The sequence below is a fragment of the Micropterus salmoides genome, unplaced genomic scaffold, assembly GCF_014851395.1.
Source record: "Micropterus salmoides isolate LMB-PRFRI ecotype aquatic unplaced genomic scaffold, ASM1485139v1 Ms_hic_scaffold_17, whole genome shotgun sequence".
In the NCBI taxonomy this organism is placed as follows: Eukaryota; Metazoa; Chordata; class Actinopteri; order Centrarchiformes; family Centrarchidae; genus Micropterus; species Micropterus salmoides.
Genome location: NW_024040817.1, coordinates 12479728 through 12503522, shown reverse-complemented (window position 1 = coordinate 12503522; position 23795 = coordinate 12479728). Strand labels below are relative to the sequence as shown.

The 23795-nt window shown below is 39.8% G+C and overlaps 1 protein-coding gene across 1 annotated transcript in view; it reads right to left on the bottom strand.

Annotated features, from left to right (window-relative positions):
- The window catches only part of sdc2 (syndecan 2), a 49507-nt gene extending 28433 nt beyond the window's left edge, over positions 1 to 21074 (bottom strand). The window contains exon 1 of the mRNA XM_038724085.1: positions 20591 to 21074. Within this exon, the coding sequence (XP_038580013.1) occupies positions 20591 to 20650 (60 nt within the window). The 5' untranslated portion in view covers positions 20651 to 21074. The remainder of the gene's footprint in view (positions 1 to 20590) is intronic.
- Between the last annotated feature and the right edge of the window lie 2721 nt (positions 21075 to 23795).

Sequence of the window (23795 nt, the reverse complement as noted above, 5' to 3'; positions counted from 1 at the left end):
GCACTCGTGTTGCCTGACCTCCACCGGTGACACCAATGTTTTGCTGGTGCACATAGCTTGACTTGGCATTTGACTTTGATATCTAACTACTTCCTCTTCATTTCTGGAAATGTTCAGCTCTCCAAGCGGGCAACTACTGCTGCTGATAACATGCTGCAAATATGTTCCACCAGAACCATCTACAGCAAATATAATGCATCCTGGATTGACCTCTGAAACAACTGTCTCTGTTTCACACTCAGTGCAGTTTCTTTTTTGGATTTGTAGTCTGATTTTTTTACCACCAGACTTTTTTGCCAACAAATAACTGAACAATTTATAATTATATCCATATATCATGTACTAAATTGGCTGTTTTATTAAGGTAGGTGAAAGGTTTCTGTATATGCAGAACATTCCAAGTTCAGTGTTATTAATACGTGTTTTGGGTGCTTTTATAAATGAGGAAATCGAGTAGATTGACAGAAATTATATTTTATTTGCTTTAGAAAACACATTCCTAAATAACCACCATTATTCAGCAACAGTAAATACTTCAAAAGCTTCACAGGGCTCCCAGCTGAGATCAGTCATGCTGTTTGTTATATAAACCTCTGCTGTGCATGGATACACCTGTGCCACAGGCAACACACATTCTTAATATAGTGCCTTGGGTACATGAACACACACACCTCATATATATATATATATATATATGTATATGCAAACTATAGACTGTGCTGCTTAGACCTGTCTTCATACAGTGTCCAAACACAGCCCTCTTTCTTTCTCTTTCTCTCTCTCACAGTTCCTCCATCACGTCATCATTGTGTCTGTCAGTGCTCTGGTAAGGGATGAATGCCAGCCACAGCAGGCCTGCAATATTGACCATCCCTGCACTAACACAGGTGCTGCTGCTGCTTGATGAGTTAAGTGAAATGAATATTTGTGTGCACATGCAAATATAATATATGAGTGTGTGTGTGTGTGTGTGTAGGTGTGTGTATATGTGTGAGGCAATCTTTATATACTTTACTATCACCTGAGAGGCAGATGGCGTCAGTCAGAGCCACGTGTTCTGCACTGCTGACTGCACATCGTCAACAAAGCACACGCACTACTGGAATGTGTTTTGTTTGAACCCTATCACTATAATTAGGCTTTGCGTATGTGTGTGATGCCTTTGCATGCTTTGTACTTGCACGCTTTGTTCTTGAACTAAACAGTTGTTGAAGTATTGCTATATGTAAATTGGATGCTAAACACTGCATACTCCAAACGTCTTTGTGCTCTTGAGTTCAGTCTGATGTGGGGGGAAAAATACATATGTGGTACCTGAGACTTTTTGACCTCAGTCTCCCATTTGCAACTTTACCTCTGGTGTGTGCACGTAATGTCTAACATGAAGGGGGACTGCTAAGTGTTTTAAACTCAGTGCCCTTAATCTTTGAAACAATGGCATGCACATAGTTTTTGGCTCAAGAGGGGGGTCAATGTAATCACTGATCATGTGCTCCAGACCAAGAGCTAAGCTAATCAACTCGTCTTACAACAATCAAGGTGCAGGGTCAATTCAGTTTCAGCTCAGTCAGATAAGAGTGTAAACTGAAAACAACTGGTTCCATATAGGAGAGGTCGATTAGTCAATCACTTGTCAGGAAATTGAAAAATGCAGAGAACTTTTTTTCAGGTAAATAACAAAGATAACTTGCAATATAAGCTTTTTTGTTGCAGTAGATGGGTTGGTTTCTGTTGTTAGTGGTTGCAGCCAGCTACACAAATCTCTAGTGCTTTGTGTCAAAAAAACATGTCTCTCACACCTCACACAGTCTGGGTTTCTCTGTCACTTTTTCAATGGAAGGGCATGGTATCTATCAACTCTGCATTTTAAAAGGCTGTGTTTTTCGCTGGTGTTGTAAAAATCCCCAGGGCAAGGTGTGTGATTGTGTGTCTAACATCTGTGCTTGCATGTGTGCGTGCTCACAGGCTGCATGTAGATGCACAAGGAAGTGTGTGTGTGCACGTGTTTGCTTGATGGATGAAGTATGTAGCCAGTTTTAAACTTAATATAGTCCAGCTTTTTTCCACATTTCGCCGTCTCTTGGTATGTGCGCCTCTAACCAATCTGTTGCCAAAAAAAGAAAAGAAAAACCCAGAGCTTTTCATTGCCAGATCATTAACACCACAACATGAAAGCTCTCTCGAGGACTGTAGGGGTCAAAGTTTGCCCCATGTCTTCCTCACCACATAAAATACAACAGATACATTTATTACATTAATTATATCTGACGCTTTTATCCAAAGCAACTTACAATTGCTGTATCTGTCAGAGGTTGCACGCCTCTGGAGCAACTTAAGTGTCTTGCTCTGACCAAAGGCATGTGTCTTATCCACTGCCCTGTCACCCCCTGGATACAAAGGATGGATCGGAGAAGGAGGTATGGTGGCTCAGAAAGCTTAACGCACTGAAACTTAGAAAGCAAAAGCACACAAACAAAACACAAACTACTGAAAATTTGAGAAAGAAAAGACAACCAAATTCAGAAATGAAGCCACACAGAAAACAACAGAAATGTGTTACAAAACCAGTGGGACACTAAAAATTTACAAACTCGGGACATGTTATTGGTTGCCATGGTTTGTGGTCGATGAAGTTACTTAAGTTGACCATCTGTCAGTGGTGTTGGAAAATGAGCAAATGATGTTAATGTTTTTGGGTTTTTTTTAAGATTCTGATTGCGTGAATTAGACATTATTGCAGATATGTGCTGTAAATGTAGCGAAAGCCTTTTGCAGATTACTAGCTAACCAGTTCAAATAATCGTACACAATGTCTGAATCATGCAACAAATTATTTTTCTCTTATTTCCATTAAGTCAATTAAATTGTTTTGTAAGTCATTTCTGTTGCGGATGTGCAACTTGCAGCTGTTCTGTATTTGATTGTGCTGCTTTTTTTCCTTACATGCTGCACGTGTTAGTTCCTTCATTTGCTCGTGTTTTGTCGGTTTGCAAGTGCTACAGTGGGTTGATATCGCAGAGCCACCATGAGAAGGAGAACATGAAAGACAAGATGAGTCAGTTAAATTTGTTCTGGTTTATCTTATTTAACCGGAAACTTGAAATTGTTTGCCTGTTTCCAGTGACAATCTACTCCATTTACATAATGCAATTTACATGTCATGAAGAGATGGCTGGATTGTGAACATGGAAGTAGAAGAGTGGAAATCCAGATAACCAAAGTATACAAGCAAATACATCATATTTTCATGCCTGTTAATACATATGGCTATTTATGCATCCAGCGTACAGGAAAAAAAATGATGATTTCGCCACATTCCTACATCCAGGACACCAGTCTCTCAATGCTGACAGTTTTGACAAATAGGCCTTTATCACCTGAGATGAAAGAGAGAGAGAGAGAGAGAGAGAGAGAGAGAGAGAGAGAGAGAGAGAGAGAGAAAAGCCGATAGGGGAGAGGGGGGGGGGGGCATGTGGGGGGTGGGGGTGGGGGCGGGGGGTTGGGGGATTTCGCCTCTTTGTTGGCTGATCTGATTCAATCCTTGTGTTGCAGCGATTGAATTCCCATCCAAACCTTCCTTAAGAGGATTTGGACTCAAGGGAATCAGCAGGCCACAGGACTACAGTGTGAGGAGGGGAGGAACCCATGATAGGATGATAGAGGAGAAAGGCATTGAAAATAAATAAGCAATGTACTGTATAATAACCAGGACGGTAAAATAAAAAGCAGAGTTCAAGTATAAATTCTGCTCTCAGTCGAGACAAAAATATCATAACACTTTCAGCAGTGTTAATGACAGCTAATAACAGGAATAACAGTCACATTGTCAGATAGAAGAGATGCAACATGAAGGGGGACTGTAACATTTAAAGAATTGATAAAGGAAATAAAGAGGCATAGGAAGGATGAGATGACAGAAGACGAGCGGCAGGTGGTGATCTCTGAGCCCATTATCCAGGGCTAATCCTGACCAGCAGTCATCGTGTTTGTATGTGTGGTGGTGCGTGTGTGTGTTTTTGTTGTTGGCATGACACTCACTGACGCATCAGGTCTGTCAGTCAACCTGAAGCCGGATTTGAGGAAAAACTGACCGTGAGATCTGTTCAAATGGGGCAAGGGTTACTTAACTAAAATAAATTAGAACAAAGCTGTGTAACACTTTCAAGACATTACACTTGCACATAATACAACTAAAAGAGAAGGATCTCAATTAAATTAAGACAAAAAGCATCATCATTGAACAAGATGAATAGTTGTGACATGCCAGTGTGGTGCTTGTCTATTGAAATGTTATTAATTGTCTATTCAGTGAGACAAATTAGCGTTTTAGTTATCTGGGAATCTTGACAAAAGTTTTACTGTTTTAACACGCTATTTCTTTGTCATTTATTGCGACTTTTTTCTCTTGTGTCTGTCTCCTTTCCATCTCACCCTCACTCAGCAACAGACTTCTGACAGCTCGCTGCTTGTCAAATGAAACAGTGCACGTCTCAGCTTGCGTCCACAAAATAATAAAAATCAGGTGTAAACTTTTCCGAGTTTGAGAAACAGCAGGTACAGTGCGATTGGGAGGGTCTGACGCTCAGTGCATGAGAGTTGGCAGGCCTCGGCGCGAGTCCGAAGTTCCGTCACCTACAGTACAGCATGCACAGGGTATATTAATAGTCAGCTAGCCAGTATGTCTGGGGCAATGTGTTTGTGTATCAAAATGTAGAACGACTGATAAACACACTGGTGAAATAAGAGCTGTTTGCAGTTCTGTTTATATGAATGATAACCACAGAATTATATTTATTATAAATTTAATTCTAGAATAAATTATATATTTCGTCTTATACTATGATCTCAATAAAACAAATACTGTTATGTAGAAAGCCCAAGTGAAACCAGAACTCCCTGTTCTGGTGGTGTCAGCATTTCAGTTATAGTTTACTTTCCATTTCAGCTCTCTGTACAATGAGACCTAAATGAAAAGTAGATCATAGATCAACTCAGTTTCAAGGTCACGTATCTTTGTTCAATCGGTGTTTGGCCTAATAAGTCAAAAGACCAAAGAAATATTCCCGAACAATTACGTTGACATGTCGGCAGTGTGGAAGCATTTTAAAGAGTCAGAGAAAGACGCAAAAATCGCATTTTTCATAAAATATATTGCATGTGTCCATTAAAAGCAAATGGACACATGTAATTTTATCAGACCCTCTCTGTCCTCAGACCCACCCACCAGAGTCTCTCCAAATCCTGTGGGAAACACTGAGTGAAAAGCACATTTTGACTATTTAATTTATACAATGGGGGAAAAAAACTAAATAAATGAAACTTGTTCGGTTTTCAGCAAATTTTTTCATTATATTTGGTTTCGGCTTCGACCAAGAATTTTCATTTCGGTGCATCCCTATAAATCACTGTTTAATACTAGTTCATAACCTAACCTAAGCACGACCACATAAAAGCAATGTTTGTATTATTGCTTTAATGATCAAATGAGAACTCCTGTCATCAGTGCATTGTTATGTTTGAAGAGGGTTTTATCTTCTGACTCTAATCCAGTCTGGGCCACCATGTCACATGATAATGTCAGATGACTGTAGTTGCAGATATATGTGTGTCATGCTAAGATGTTAAGCCTTAGAATAAAAAATGTCTGTCCAAAGACTGTAATCCCCCATTATTTAAACCAAAGACCATTGGTGGAAATCACGGGGGGGTTCAGGACCCCCTTAAAACCATCAAATAATATAATGATATATACTTAGAATAACTGTGTGTAACAATAACAGTAACAATACAAATGCAATCAGGGCAATAAAAGTGCGTTGTAAGTTTAGAAACATTTTCAGTCCCCCCTCCCTTGCCTCACAGTGGTTTGGTCCACTGCCTGCTTTCCCTATCAGAGGAGTCAGGTGGCAGAAAACCAGTTAAACCTTCAGTAGTTGTGAAACTCCAGTAATGTTAAGTAGGCTGGCAGAGCTGTTTTATGCACTTTAAACATTGAATGAACAAATTCTTGTCTTTAATACAGATGATGCTGAGTCATTAATAAATAAATCATGACAAAAAAGTTATGATAACCTATTATTCTTCCATGAGCCCACTCAGTTATTAAAACATTACCTAGCTTATTTGGTAGCTTGTTCAACAGCTTATTGGACTGTAACTCATCTTCTACAGCTAGAGATGCGCAGATTGATCAGCTGGGGACTGAAATAGGCCGGGTTTTTTTTTTGCTTACTTGGCTCTGACCGGTGACCGGGGCCGAGCAGTGTCAAATATCCAGTTTTCTGCCGATCACATTGAACGTTACAAACAGACTCCGCTGCACCGTGTTTCGTGTGTGCATAGACGATAACCTCATGTCACAGCCACACACACACACACACAGGCTAAAACATGTCTTAGGTGTGTGGAAGTTATTCACGAGAGTGAAGAAGACGCAATGCTCACTATTTACATCTGCATAGAAACACACAGAAAGAGATGCGGTGGATATTGTAAAACAGGGACAAGGTAAAGCAACAGTGACCACAGCTGTTGGTGACGATGTCATTCATACCAACAGTGGGCTCTATTGGTAATTAACAACAAGCCTCCTCCACACGTGGCTCCTCTACTGCTGTGAAAACGGAATCGCGGGTGATACCAAACGATACCAGATACCCAACGCAGGTTCTTTTAAATATAACTGCTAACAAACAAAGTCATAGCAGTCAGAGACAGAGACAGACAGACAGACAGACAGTTGTAGGAGTGAGCTTCTGTGTCTGAGGGGAAAAGCAAGGTGAGAAGATTACTGTAGTTTGTGATTAAACACAAAAATAAATTGGAGAATTAAGAAGAATTAAAATGGTGTGCAATTTATTTTCAGCTCCTTCCAGTGAAAATGCTAATGTTATTTTATAATCAATGTTTCATTATGACCATACAATTGAATGGACCCCAGTGAGAATAGCAAACATTTATACTGGTGCTGATGGGGATCCTAATAAAAATAGATTTTTACAATTAATAGTTTGTGTATGCTGTCAATTATAGTTCTTAGAAAGAAAGAAAATCAGAATTAGCCAAAATTAGAATCAGCAGGTCAGACCTTTAAAAAAATCAGTAACTGGAATGAGCCAGGAAAACTGTAATCTGTGCATCTCTTACTACAGCGATAATCCTGTATGTGAACTGATATTAGGCTGATACCGTAGATCCACCGTTGTTGGGTTTTGCGCGTTATGATGTTAAGTGGCAGATCATATATATATATATATGTTTGTAAGAGACATCCTCTGTCCCAGAAGAAACCTAAATTACTATGTAGCCTAGAGGACGCAAGTTATTTAGGATAATGTGGCCACGTGGTGAACCTATGAACTTAGTCACACTTAAACAACTATTACTTTTGTGTTGTTGGCCAGAAAAATAGTAGTAAGACTTCTCTCTGTGTACACGTATCCTATACAAGTACAATTTTGGCTGTGTTATTTGTGTCACCCTCAAAAATGTCTCTTAAGAAATTTTATGTTTATTGTTCCCCCCTACTGTTAGATGAGATTTACGCCCATGCCAAAGACAAAATATGACATCAACCACTGACACATTATCACAAACATTAAAAAAAAAAAACTGTCTTCTCTAAAATGCTATTATTAAAAGACAGGAGCTAACTTGAGTTCATTTTCAAGTTTACACGTCAGACAACGGATTATAAACTCTCATTTATTCTTTGTCAAAAATAGTTTGTATATCCTTTATCATCCTGAAACATCAGGTGCGCAAACCTCAAGACAGCCTATTTCAGGGTCTTCTTAACCATTTTAGCCTTCAGAAATGTAGCCTCTGTTATATGTTTTTAAGTCAAAGTTGGGAGGTTTATAATTGAGCGTTTCTATGGCATGACATCTCTCTCCAGTGATGGGCAAGTTGGAAATCACGACAAACAGCTCTCTGTGGGCTCAGTGACTAGATCCAACGTGGGCAAAGCATGACTCATGTAATTGCACATTAATGACACTGTCTAATTATGGGTGCATGTGCTGAGCGGCGTGCCAGACTCAGTGTAGGGTCCACAACCACACAGGTTTTTTAATCTCTTGGCTCCATATATGAAAACTTCATGCTCATGCAGACAAAGGAATTCATTTAAATTTTATGTTTTCTTTGCAATGTTACCAGAGTACAGGTTTAATTCATACAGTAAGTTTTAAGTACTGCATAGCCCACCAACGTAGAACTTAAGTACCAAATACTGAAGTTGATTATTGCACTAAACTCGAAACAAGGCTTATTTTAAACAATCTAGTCATTGACACTTCATTTGTAGCTAAAGCACTGATAGTATAGTCACACTAATATACCTGTATGTATATCCTGATCTTCCACTTTGGAGAAGAACTTTTTTTAGACATGGAGTGGAATGCATGAAGCCACAGACCGGATTTCCACAGTAACACAGTTACCGGTGTGGATCAGTAGTGTTGAAGAGTGACCTGAAGTTTAGCTGGCAGGTTCTGAAGATTAACTAGCTGTGGCTATGGAGCGCTTCAGACCTCTTAGCAGTGTAGTCCAAACTAAATCAAACTGGGTGTGCAAACACCACAATACTCACTGCAACCCAAGGTCTGACTATTTAATAGTGTCACTACCAGTTTAACTTGCTTACAAGTTAGAGTAGGAGTGGACATGATTCATCAAGTAGTTGTTCTACAGAAAAATTACTTGCAATAGTTTTGATAATTGATTTCATTTTACAAGCAAACATGCTAAAAGTACTCTTCTTTGTCATATGATTGCAAATTGAATTTCCTTTCGGTTTGACTGGAAAAAGCTAGAAATGTGGAGTTTCCACCTTGGATGTGCAGCCCTCATTTTAAGTTTTTAAATAAACATATGCTAAAATCAATTAGATTATGGTATATACTGGGGTTGGTGACAAGAAGTTAAACAGTGGCACATGCGGCAGTGATCCAGGCAAAAATAGAACGCATCCTTTAGTTTATAAACTAAATGTGATTTTGTTTGAGGAATGCAGCCATAGGGATTCAACACCCATCACAGAAAAAGGAAAATTGTACATCTGTGTGTGTCTCTCAGTGTATCGCTGATGTTTGACAGAAACACCACAACTCAGTCTATACAGTTCCTGTTGCTTGATGAAACAAACTGCTCCACAACAAAAAGAAAAATGCTTCCATATTTAACATATGCAGGCCAGCTGCTTGACGCTAGATGCATTCTTCTCTTATCAACCAAACAGAAAGCCCACAAGTAAGCATAAGTAAGTAACTCCCATCGTTCTGGGTGATATCCTCCACTGTGCATTACATGTTGCAGTTCAGCTTTGATAAGGCCCAGGTCTTGAAAGACTCTTCTGAGGATTGCCTGCTTTTTATATTCTGTTAAATTAAAATAAACTATGTACAGTAACACTCTCCCACTTTTAAGGATGAGGTGTGCATCCCTAATGTTGCAGCAAAACCATCTTGTCTAGGTTCCTTTGGGATATTTTATGAGACTGTTTGTTGCAGCCTCTGGCTCATATTTGGAAATCATGGGGCAAAATTCTTCTTCATGTTCCATCCTATGTAAATAATTGAATTCTGGCAATCAAAATAGGCCCAGTATTCGAACCACAGCTAGGGTGTATTTTTAATCTTTAATGACTTTGTAGGAGAATAAGCCAATTTATCAAGACAGAAAAAACACTTTCAACTGTGAGTACACACAATTAGCAAGAGTCCAAACTTTCCCATCCTTTGGATGCAGGATAGAGATCACTGCAACAAAACTCCTGCAGCTAAAAATGACATTTAATGTGTCTGCCAAACCTCTGCTCCCTCCCTCACTACATAGTCTTTTCTCAATTTTTCCCTGTGTTGTAATTCTGCAAGAATGTGTGGTTTTCTTAAGACTGCAGTCTGGCTTTCCTGAAAGGTCCAGAAACAACACAAGATGCTGGCAGACTGGCGCTCCACCCTGGGCTCCAGGTTTTACTTTACTACCTCCTTACTGTTTGATGGGCTGAGGATGCTGGAGTCCTCAAGAAAGGCATAGTATTTTTAATATAATCAAAAGACAAGTTAAGAGACAAGGGAGAAACCAGTAAGCTCATATTGATGATGTGTTCATGCAAAAGTCAAAACAGACAAAGATATGCTGTGAGAGCTGGGGGACAGAGGTTGTGGTGGTACATCCCACACTAAAGAGGAACCACTATCAAAAACCCACCAGGCAACAGATGTTCACAGCTGCTTTTGCACTGTAGGTCTAACAAAACTTGTCATAAAGTCTCCTGTGGTCACAAACTCACACATAGCTAAGTGTAACCACACTAAACAAAAGCAGAGGCTGCAACAGTAAGCAATCATCTTCAAAAAGGAATCTTCAATCGACTCCTCAGAGCTGTGTGTGGATGCAGTGAATCTGTAGGCTGCTCTGTCTGCCACACACAGATGTGGCGAGGTCAGTGGACTTCATCAGATGCACACTGTAAAATGGGATGCCACAATGTTACTCTAAACCGGCTATAAAAAAGTAGTCTCTAAAGCTTAAGTAACCACTGTTATAGGTACTTAAAAATTCAGTAACTTGTGCATTGCTCTCATCAGCATTCAGAACTTCAGTGAAAGTTCCCAGCAATTTATTTTAATATTTCCAACACAATGGGAAGACAAAGATTTTAAAAAGAACGGTCAGTGATAAGGCCAAGATATTTTGGCTTTTCATCACATAATGTCAAACTCCATAGCATTGTTTTGTTAGACTTGTCCTGCCTGTATACACACATTTCTCTTTTTCCATGCCTAGTTTGTAATGCAGGCGCCACAAGCCCACACCAAGATATTTTATCAGACTTCACAAAGCTCCTACTATTTTTACTTCTAAGTAGTTCTCTCCATGACTAATAAACTGATTTTGATATGATAAATCAAAATGTGATGAATTCCCCTTTAAGTTTGGCTGGGTTTAACCCTGTGATAAGAAACTTCACTGCAGCTGACTACGACTAAGTGATTCATTACATAGTTTCAGCCCCTCAATCGTGAGCTGCTGCTTTGTTTGTCTTATGTAACAGTAATATTTAAACGGACTTCTAGTTGGAAAAATAAATTAGGCAAAGAGGCAACTTAAAGATGTACCCTTGGGCTATAGGAAATTGCGACAGCCATTTTTCACCATTTTCTGACATTCTATAGAGGAAACAATTAACTGGAAAAATAACAAGCACATTAATAAGCTGGTGAAAATAATAATTATTAGTTGCGGTCTTAATACTAATACTACTTTAATTTTGTCACTGAGAAAATAAAGAAATGTCCCTCTTGTATTTGCTTAAAGCTGCGCTGTTGAGTTTTCTTGTAAACAGCATGTCGTGTGTGTGCGTCCTAGTTCGCATTCACAGTACACTACACAGGGACCCACTCATAAAAACATTGCTCCATAGTGCTACTATGGGTCCAAATGTCCACAGGCAATCTTCAGTTTGGCTGAGAAAATGTAGAAAGTTGCTTCTGTTTTTGCTTATAAACTGTTTCAAAAGTTAATCAAGCAGCACTACTGCATATAGGAGAGGAATGCTTAAGTTTGCCAAAATGTTGTGAGGCTTAAAGCTGCTTAAAGCTTCTGAAGATCTCTCATTCTCTTTACATCCACTATTTAATTCTTTGCGATGTATCTGAAAAGCCCTACAGAGACTGTGTTGAAAAGCTAGAAGTCTCCAGCGTCTGATGACTGTCTGGTCAGATAGGATATCCTGCTGAGTCTGGAGAGTAGCGGTCATGCAGCCATCCCCACTCACCCACCCAATCACTTGATTAAACAAATTATTGTCCTCAAAGTAATCAAGCTTTGCTCCCTGCCTGCCCGCTTCCATTATACCATGAAAACCGGTTTAAGCATAACATGGAAACGATACAGATTATAAGTGAAGTTATGACCTTGGCTGATGTCGCTGTCAAAAGGGCTTATTTTTTGGGAGTGGAAGTAAGACGGGGGGAGCTGGAGAAAAAGGGTAAAAGCAAGAAACAGACCAAAAGAGAGATAGAGGGTCAATGAGGACAGCTGAAAAATGTCCTCAAATTTCCATATATTTTTGTATGTGACTCTAATAACGTGTTTTCAAATCTTTTGGGAATATTCAGTTTCAAAATTCCAAACCCAGGGCACTGCAAAGCCTAAGACCTAAACAAGATCTACCACGTAAACATAGATTTCCAGTAAAGGTGTCAAAGGGTCAACCATGTACCTGACTGTGGACATGACATTCTGACTGGCAGCCTCTGTTTGCTTAGGGACCTCTCTCTGAAAATTTCCACCCATCAAGAGGGCTATGTGGTTGCGCCTGAAAGGAGAACGCCGGCAATGAGCATTTCAGTGGTATTTGCATTTAAAATCGAAATGGATTCCATCTGACACGGTTAGTCTGGTCTAAAGCCTATCTGGGCTGAATAATACACCCAATCCCTCGGCGTAATGGAGGAGTGACTGCTGGGGCGCTGAATGCAGCGTGGTGCTCTGCTGAAAGGGTTTACAGTCACTGTTCAGAACACAGATGGCTGTTAACAGAATGCATTAGTAAAGATTAACTCACCCGGTAGAATCGCCACATTAGTGCCTCTGATCATGTTATCAACCACGGGCAGCGACAGAAACAGTGTGTGGTATGATAAGTCTTGCAATTTGACCTGGGGCTGCATAGATAATTGTGTATGTCAAATTTCCTAAGAATATTGGTGATATTAAAATGTAGAATCTCCACCGGAGTTGCCAACAGCAGACAAATGTTGAAAAGAATCCAACTATGCTGGCAAGTAATGGTTTTCTTTAGGGGATGTTATAAAGTTTGTGCATGTTTTAGCCCATTTATTCATGAGGGTTATGCATTTTCCATAGTTGTAAGACAACTAGAGCTGGAACACACTGACAAACAAATGTGAAGATTTGCTGCTTTTCTTTATGTTATTTGAGAATAAACTAATAATTTTTGGGTTGTGGACTGTTGGCTGGGCACGAAAGAGATTTGAAGACGTCGTTTTGGGCTTTATATTTATGCTCTAAAACATTAATCAAGAAAATATATTAACAGATAATGAAAATAATTGTTAGTTGCAGCCCTTGAGACAACCTGTAAGAAAAAGACTGACTGATAATCATCATTCCATGAGAGACTAGGGAATCTTTGCTGATACACATGCCACTCTGATGAGTTTAGTTGTCCTTACTTCTTTTTTTTTTTTTTTTGCAGAGGATGAGGTTACAGGACTGTTTAAAATCTTCACAATATTTATATCTGGAGAAAAAAGAGCCAGAGCAGAACAAAAGGAACAAACATTAAGAGAGCACAGGAGGAGCTATGTTCGCAGAATTGAAATGTTTATACTGCAAATCATTTTAAGGAGGGTAAAAAGTCATCATCATGTTTTTTTTTTAGACTTGCTGTGAAAAGGCCCTCAGTTTGATCCTCAGTGGCAAATGAAACTCACTGTACTCGAAATATTATTTCTTTTAATTTAGTGCCCATGTCCATTTATATATTTGCCCTCTTTTTCACCACTGTTAGCTCATTCAGTCTTACAGTGTGAGTCACTGTCTGGACTGGTTTGACGATGTGGTCACAGTTTAGACTTCCAAACATCGGATGTCTGCCACAACAGTACACAGGAACATCTGGACACGGATCTAGGGTCTTGACATCACAGTTCCTCCAAATCAAAATAAGGAAATGAAGCAAACCTCAACAAAGTTTTGCCTTTGAAACTGAACTACAATTAAAAACCAGGATATGAAAATAGCACTAAAGACTCAAATATTTGTTTTCCCCCCAGGAATATGCAGTGTCGGAGACAGATTCACATTTCTGTAAGCATGAAAAAACTGGCTTATTATAAAATTACAGGTTATGTGCTCATAAGGAAATTATTAAAAGTTGGTAGCATTCAGGAGTCTACTGAGACAACCCGTGTGGAGACAGGGATGGAAACACATCTACTTCCTGTTTTTTATGTGATCCATTACAATGACAAACACATCTCAATAATGCATATTCATGAGAGCTCAATTGGAGCCTTTAAAGTCACTGCTTTTCACTAAAATGAGATGAGTTTACACACCAGCATGCATTTAGAGGAAGATGTGCTATGTGGGGAGTTCAGTAATGAATTCCCCTCTCCAGCTCATCAGCTTCCCCAAATACCCTCTGGAGTCTCAAAGGTTTCTCATGAAAACAGCTCTAAATTAAGTGACTGCATGGAGTATAATTTGCGGTTGGTGATACACCCTGCATAGAAAGCATGATTTACACACTTCAGCTCATTCGGTGCTGTTTTGACTCAAAATGGGGGAAATAATGGAAACACCAGACATTAGAAGTGCTTTTTTTCTGCTTGGAGGAATGCCAGTGCAGATATCAATTTGGCGCCTTTTAGAGACGATAAAGCGTGCTCGTAAATATGAGTGAGCACAGATGTGTTAAATGTGCCGTGCCGTTTTCCACAGCAATCTTGGGAGTCAGATGGAAAAACCTAGCTGACGTCATGGCTTCAAATATCCGCCATTTTGGGGGGGGTAGTATACAGATGGAACACATTTGGCCTTAAGATCGCTGTCTATTCAGCAGAACTAAGTCAAACAAGAAAGTTTCACAAGCAGCATTTGATTTCACATCATCCTTTAACAAGCCAACCAACAAAACCTGAACTGGCCACAATCTGTGTAATACAGCTTTAAAGAAGAAGAAATTCTTAGTTAACGTAACAGGGAAAGCAGACTAATGTCAGAATTTCAGCTTTAAAGTAAATTGCAGTGACCCCATAATGCAGGTCTTGCGATGATTTTTATGTGATGTCTCTAGACAGTATAAATCCCACCCAAAAACAAAGTGGGTATAAATCCCACCCAAAAACAAAGTGGAGCTGAAACGATTAGTCAATGTATCGATTTAGACAGAAAGTTAATCAAATATGAATATTTGCTGGCTTTGACTTGACTTGCTCTGACAGTATACTGAATATCTTTGGGGTGTGGACAATTGGTCGTTTAAAAAAAAAATTGGAGTCTCAAAAATGATGTGCATTTTTTACTATATTCTGGCGTTTTAAAGACCATACAATGAATTGACTAATTAAGAAAATGATCTGTTAATTAATTTAGTTGACTTTAAATAACATGACAAAAGAAAACAAATCCTATAAATATAAATACACCAAATTGTCCACAATGTCCATTTTGGACCAGTGTGTTCAGTAGCATTTCTATGATTAAAAGTGATGTATGTAAGTCAAAGCTATTCTTTTCCATGTGTATTGACACTTTTGAGTACAGACTTGTATTTTTTGTTCATTTTACAATAGAAATTGAACAGAGTGGGCAGATTCCATAAATTCTCGTGAACTGTTACCAAAGCAGACCAATCTCGTGTAACATACCAAATACCATTAGTAGCACTTTTTTTCCCACATGGGTTTGTCTCAGTCATTTCATCCCATACCAAGTTAGACACTTTTCACACCTCATACATCAAAGCTCCAGACGGGTCCTGGATGGCTTCGGAAAACCTGAACACCAAAAGAGATCACACTCTTCCCCCACTCCTCTCTTTTCTTTTCCTCCTACCGACTGAAACTGGAAGGCAGGAGGCAGTAAAGAAAGGGAGAAAATCAACGTCACACAACGACACAGGGTTTTCCCCATTTCTCTTTGTCACAACCACAATCCCCTCCACCGCAAGTCCTGCCAAGGAAGTTTCCATTTGCTAAGCTAATTAAATAGAAGAAAAGGGTGAAGAAAGAGTATGGGAAAAAAGGAAGAAAGCGAGAGAGCAATGTTCCAGGTCTACTATGTCTAAATATTTTCATCAAGATTGCCACAAGCACATGCAGAGGCTTTTGTTGTCCACTGCTGCAGCCTCTGATAGTCTGCAGCTCAGGTGGCTGTGGCCCAACATAAAACAGAGCTGCTGTCGCCGGTTTTGCTATGGCCACATCTCCCTAATGTGTTTTCCCTATGCCTTGGTAGCTGGGATGACAGTGTATTTTAAACATGTGGCTATAAACTTGCACACACACACACAATTCCAGAGGGACATAAAAGGGCACTGATGCCCAAACCAGCACACACAAACACATGCACAGTCAACAGACTTTGACTATTTGTGAGTCTTTAGTATGCAAGTCCCTGCCAAAGTAAGAGCCTCTTCCAACTCGTCAACAACAGAGAGGAGGAGGAGGGAAGAGGAAGGCAGCTCCTTTCAAACACACATACGTCCTGCAGATGTTAGCAAATTCAATGCAAGCACTCACATCTTAGAGAAAGGGTAAAAAATGGGGTGCATCTTATGTGAAAAGAATAAATATATATCCTTTCCCTTCATTTCTTCCAGCTGCCTGTGAGGGAAATATAATGCCACTGTTCTCAGGCTAATCCAAGACACTGTGGTAATGACAGGCAGCATCTTGACCATGCTGGCAGAGAGACGTGGCAAGAGGGGAGTGATGTGGAGGGGGACAGAGGAAAAACAACACGTGGGAGGCAAAAGACCATGTGTGTTCATTTACTGCTTCATGTGTGCCTGCATGGTGACAAAACAGGAGTTCATGCGTGGACATAGATGAATTCAAAGAAGAGGGGGGGGGTTGCTGTTGTGCTTTCAGTGGTCCAGCAGCCCCTGCCTCCTGCCTTCTGTAAAGTCCATTAGCGATTGCATAATGCTTGGCAGACAGGGACCGAATGCACCCCCTGAAGGGTTGGACACCAGCAAGAAGGCAGGTTGCTCTGCAGAGCAAGAAACTCTGTGTTCCCATGTGTGACAGTGGCGTATTTATTAGAAAGATAAAAGGTTTGTAGCTTTTTCACTGTTTGACACAAGCAGTTGCATGCAAGGTGGTGATGGTGTGTGGGGGGGGTGCTTGTGCCTTCAGTTTGAGGAATTCTAGGTTAATGCAAAATAAAAGAGAATCATTAAATATACAGCAGGAGAAGCCGCAGTTGCAGCACAGCATCTGGCCTCAGCTTCAATGTGGCACTACATCCTTTCATTTCTATTCTCCATCATTACCCTCTTATACTTGTATTACATTTATTTTGGATTTTTTTGACGTGCATATTATTCCTTGTTTCTTTTTTCCCTATACACTTCTTCCTCTTGTATATACAATGATGGAAAAGTAGGTAAATATTTTGTCTATCAACTGCAGACAGATACTTTACTTATTCATTATGAAGTACGCTTAAGATGAAACATATCGCTTTTATCACTGGAGAGTGAAGAGAAAATGTCCTATGTACACACCTCATTCAGGCTCTGATAGCTTTGTGCATGTGCAACAAAACGAGTGAAGCGCTACATTCAGTTCAGTAGCCTTGGAGAGTGTGTCAGGAGGATTAAAAAACATCAAGAGCAGTTGAAAATAAAATGCTTTTAGGATTCATATAGCCTTCATATCAATTCACGCAAAAGGAAATAGTAGTGGGTTATTTGTTTTCAGCGTATCTAAGAGCAAATGACGTGAGTAGATGTGTTTGTGTGTGTGTTTTACAAGCATTTGTCTGGAAAAATGCACTAGACAGCCTTAAATTGAGAGGAAGGTCAGCTTTTGCGTCTGTGCTGTTCATTTCATTACCAGCAAATCAGTGGATACAAAACCAGCATTCAAGCCAGAAAATTCAACTCAAATACCGCTTTAGGACCCAGAGAATACATTCATCACAATACACAGTGTGCACCTTTTCCCGTCCCACGAAAGCTATCAAACGCTTCAAGTTGAAGTCTTCAATTTGGTGCCTTGGCCTTTTTACCCCTGAAATGATATAAGGGATTTTCTCAGGCTTAGCGTGTCTTTTCTTTTTGACTATTTGAGCTTAGTTTATCATAGCGATCCGACCTCACTTGCCCTTTTCAGAAAGGACTAAGACAGCTTTCACCCTGCATCATCTTCTTGAATGCCCAGAAGAATAAACAGGTATGAGAAATCTTCCTTTTGTTGGCTCAATGTCATTTTGACTCTCTCTCTCTCCTCCATCCTCCCATTTCCCTCTCTGTCTGTGCCTCTCTCTTCAGCCTCACTCTAGCCTTCCTCTGAAGTTCTGCTTTTGAGTCCAGCATCAGAGCGCGACACAGCACTCAGAGCCCCCCTGTAAATCACAGATGTAAAGGGAGGTGAACAACACCCACACTTCCCACCAAAACATGACACAAATTACAGACCACAACATCTGCTGAGTGGCGTGCACTGAGAAACACGGCCAGGCAGGCTGAGCATATACAGCCTAGCTTAGCCCAGCCTATCTCTTCCTCCTGGTTCACTAAAGTTCTTGGAAGCAGAGGAGTTGAAAAACGTGCAAAAACAGCAAATGTTGACCTCATCTAATGAGAGAGATCCTAACAGCACACCAACAACGGGATTCTGCAAAACAATATTTTCCTTCAACTATAGGCTTCAGTGAGTGCAGAAAGAACTCACATGTTGCATTACTGCCACAGCATTACTAGCTAAGCTGGTAAGCAGGTGAGCCAACAAAAAAAAGCAGAAGTAAGGAACATAAACAGTTTCTAAACAAAAGCAAAACCATTTGATATGACCGTATAGGACTGTGCCAAAATGATTAGTTTATCAAAGCCGGGGGCATTGAGTTTTATCTAGAAGTTTTCAAAAGCCATTGAGAGTTATATAGTACCTCTGTGATGTGATGGGGTAATTAAAACGCAGACAGATGTGCCTAAAGCAGATCAGCAACCACTTGTCAACACCAGTGCCAATACTAAAAATCAATGTCAAGTTCCAGTGAGGCCTTCAGGGGACGCAGATAAATGAGAGCCAGATATTGATGAGGTTGAAGTGTGTGTCTGTGTGTGTATCATTTGTCTGTGTAAAGGCATCTAGATTATGATGGTCAATTATGCTAATCTTGCCATGTAATCTTGTAATATCCATCCATCCATCCATCGTCAACCGCTTATCCTGCGTACAGGGTCGCGGGGGGCTGGAGCCAATCCCAGCTGACATCGGGCGAAAGGCGGGGTAGACCCTGGACAGGTCGCCAGTCCATCGCAAGGAAAATCTTGTAATATATATTTGCCAAAATAAGGTGGATGTAAGATCACATTATACTCATATATAAACACAGCAATCAAATGTAGTATTGTAATACATGCTACCTTGGTGAAACTTTAAATTGTTGGGGACACAACAATAAAAGTGTTGATTCAACTGTAATGGTAATTTTGAGGGCGTAATTTAGAAGTGTAGTACTGCCACTCTTATATTTCCCATTTTGTGGTCACTCATTGTCTATTGGGCTATTGTATATATAGGATTAAATTAAAGTGAAATAAAATAATGTGCTGTGTACAGATACACAGCCCTGGTGTGAAAAAAAGATCACAGAAAACACTTTAAAAGATATACTCATGCGTGACCTCATGCAAAACCATGAGTCATTAAAACAACAGTGTCTGAATCAGCTAATTGGACAACGACTCTAACAGAGGAGGAGGCACTGCGCCAAGCGACAAGTCACAACCCACAGAGAAACAACAGGAGGGGACAATGATGACAGGGGCTGCACATGAAAGTGCAAAAATCTGTCATTCCTACAACCCAGGCCAATTTGCAGGGCAATGTGCACTATAGTTAGGAGGCATGACACTGACTTGAATCTGCAACTGGATCAAGTTAACAACAGGGAAGAAAAGCAATATATGGGTTTAAAACTAGATTGTTACAGATGATAAAATGGGGAATAGAAAAGTGAGAATTAAAGTTAGGATACTGCCCAGAGTATTCATTTAGATTTCACAACCATTCAATGATTGCCACCAAAAGGAAGAAGAAAACAAAGATATATCCATCTAGTAAGCTGGATGGCTCCAAAATGAAGACATTTTCTCAATAGTGCATCTATTTCAGTGAGCATGGACCTGCACAGCTCTCACAGAGATAGAGGTGATCTGTTCCCATGATATTCAGTGTGATGATCATATCCTTCATTTCAGATGTCATATAGTCGACAGCATGCCCATTTCATGTGCTATTTCTAAGGCCTGCCTCTAAATTGTCTTTACTGGTTAAGCACTTACATCATAGCTTTGAAAAAGATTTTTAACAAACACAAGCACGTTCATATAATTCATCCATATAGGTCCCTTTAAAGTACAAAAAAATTGACGCCAATGGTCGAGCAGTAAGAGAAGCACATTGACATCTGCAGACTCTATATGAGTTCGTCATGTGTTTTCCTTTTTCCTTATCGTATTATAAAGAACACTGCTATAATCTAAGTCGTGTGCAAAGTGGCAGCAATAGTTTAGTCTGCTTAGTTGTCAGACACATGAGTTCCAATGGAGGAACAGTCTGACTCCTCGGCAAACTACACATTAGATTTTTCTCATTGTTTATTCCATCATATTATGGCTTTGTTTTGTTTTTTGCATTAAATCAGACAACACACACACACCTATGTATAAATTATCAAATGTTCCAAGAATTTTCAAAAAAAAAAAGAAATACCAAAAAAACCCCAAAAAGACAGCGAGTGCCTGTATGTGGACCCAAGTTGCCTTTCTCCCCCAGAGCTATCACCCCGTTTTAAGTTTGCTTTCCAAAAAACTTACCGTTTCCCCGGAGAGGAAGACGGTCAGCCCGAGGGTCATTATTATCCACACGTTCCTCATTATTCCTCTTTATTAATTCAAAACGCGTTGTTACGAGCGAAATGTCAAATCTTTCCAGTCTTCTTCTTCTTCTTTCCCCCACTCGCTTTCCTTGCACCCTTCGCTCCAACTCCTGCCGCTTCTCTCTCTCAGGAGTGGGATCCCACCGGATACGTGTTGCGTTTTGGTTATTCCTCCCCCCCCTCCACTCTCCAGGCACTTCTTTCTTTCTCTCTCTCTCTCTCTCTCTCTATGTAAATCAGACAAAATGTATACAAATAAGCACGGTTTAATTGCAAAGTCCTCCGCGCGCCTTGCCTCTGTGAAATCCGCACCTATCTCGCTCTCCTCTCTCCCTCAGCGCTCACTTGAAATAACGAGGACAAAGTAGACACGAGCACCGCTGACGCTCTCCGCTGAGTGCGTGCGCTCCTTTCGGCCATGTCACCGCGAGACAGGGAGAGAACTTAGAGAGACAAAGTAGTCAAAAAAAGGAAGCCAATAATAACACAGCAATAATCACAACCCGATTGTGTTGTCTATTTACGCACAGCAAGTCCTTACAGGAATTACTATTGATTATAGTATGTTTTCCACTGGGGAGGTCGGATGACACACCGCTTGAGGAAAAGCCTCAGCTAATTGAGCCATTTATCTCCATGTCTAGATAATGATCATTAATTGCACCCTAATGAGGATTCCACAGTTTCAATCACTCGCTTTCACTAAATTACAAACAAGTCCCGTGTTTGTTATGGCGCAAGGATGTGAACACATCTGATTAGGCGTTCATTGCTGCTCTATTTCAGCATTTACTAATCAACACGCCACTCTGTATGTATGAATAACGCACAAAACATCCCGTTAGAAATACACTATAGAATACAGATGGAATATAAACTATAAAGGAGTAACATCAGTTTTATGACTCTGAAGCCCCCCCGGTCCCACCGACTTCTGCCATTTATGGGCAAAGTCTCCCCCTGCTGGTATAAATGAATAACTCTCCCCAGAATACCCCTCCCCATCATGTAAAGAATATCACATAATTCAAAAGGTGTGCTTTATATTCAGCTCTGTGCTTGCAGGACTCATTTTGAAGATTTTTGATTGAAGAGTTTTCTGCCTGTAAACATCAATTTGGATGCTTGTGCCCTCAGTCAAATGTTTGCACATTTCCACCCTCTGCCCACCTTTACACAACCATAGGTTGGTAAGTATTTTTAAGTTTAAATTAGGTCATTTTAACTGGTCCTGTTAAACCATTATCAAGCTAGAATCCCCTGGTTATAGCAGCTCTGAAGAAAGATTAGTCAGAAGTTATAATACAATATCCTACCCTCTCTCTTGCGAATAATAATAAATCTGTGTACAAAACCTATTAAAAGTCTGTAAGAGTGCAGACACACCTCTGCAAAAAGAAGCCTGCATATACAAACTTTCATGTTTACAGGTACAAACTTAAATGCACAAGTTGACAAAACTAAGATTACAGGTACAAAACTCAATTTTCAAGCACACCTTTTTAAATTATATAATGTTTTAGATAGAAAAATGAGCTTTCAGTGCACTTTAAAACATGTGCAACTAATGCATGATTTGAGAGGCAATTTAGAAATTATTAAAATACTTTAAATAAAGGTGTGATTTTTCCACAAAGCAGCCTTCAAATGGTCCTCTGACAACATGCTTTCCAGCACAATTTCCTATCTTGCAGTCAAATTTCCACATCACTAAAATCCATTCAAAAGTGGAAAAACAGCATTTTCCCAGAACCTTTTGAAAAACACTAATCCCACCCAGTAACAGTCTGCCCTTTGTTCAAAGTAAACCCTACAACTCTCCTGATCACAAGTACTGCCAAACATGCCAAAGTAAGGAAACACTTGATTTTGGAAACTTTTGAACCTTTATTGGATTATCGTGATCTGCTTTTTATGAATGCACATGACCAGTGCATAAAGGAGTTAGATACGGTATATCATTGTTCTTTATGTTTTATTACTAGCTGTGGAAATCTTGTGCTGTACGTTGCAAACTTCTTCTAAGTGGACACCTCTGTATGTCCGCAGACGCTCACATTGGGTGGCTTTTATATATAAATCTCTCCATTGGCTGGTGACTTCTTATCTCTGTACATACATGTGTAAACCAATATCAACATGAGCTGCACTGTCACAAATATTCTACAGATGTTGGTCCCCAGAGTTAGAACAGAATCTAGCTCTAAATACACGGCCCCTTCTTCCTGGAATATTGTACAGAAGGACCTTAACTTGTCAGAGCTTATTACAATGGGGGAATTTAAGTCAGTGTTAAAGGATTGAGAAAATAGTACTCTTTACTTGTTAAATAAAGCACCATTTAAATCATATATAGCCTACTGCAAGTCAGTTCTGCAGATACAAGATAACTTCTTTCAAATAAAGGCCAAAAAAGTTTACCCATTAGTGGCACTTGTGCACTTTAAATAATTTCAGTTGGGCTTGTCCTTTTTCAAAGCAAAGAGGGAGTGCGATCAATGAATAATGACACTCACTGATTATGTTACTTTCCCCCAAGCTTACCCTTATGATGTTTTTAAACCCAGCATTTAGGTTTACGTTTCAGGGACAAAATCAGGGTAACATCAGGTAAAAGAATGGTCTATTGAGAGTTCACTGGGTTTAAATCCTGCTGTGTTTACTGATCAAGAGAACAGTAATGCATTTTCTTTTGGACAGGTAACTCTTTCTTTGGACATAATCGAAATATAAGTAACACAATTCTGAACTAAACAAATATATAAAAAGTCTATTTTAAATAGTTAAAGAAGAAGTTTGACAATTTACATTTGTTGGATAGATATATGTAGCTGTTAGCTTATGTAGAGGTTATCTTAGCTTAGCAGAAAGACTGAAAACAGGGGGAAACAGTTAGCATGGCTCTGTCCAAAGGTAACAAAATCCACCTACTAGCACTTCTAAAGTTCATTGCACATTGTATCTTGTTTGTTGAATCTGTACAAAAATCAAAGGGCAATTATGTGCAGGACTTTTTCTTCACACCGATCAGTTTTGGGGCGTCACCGCTGGTCGCCAGGCCCCTGCAAACAGCCAATTGTCATTTTTACACTAATTAATTAACCTTTGGAGAGTGCAAGGCTGACAGTTGCCAGTATTTCTGC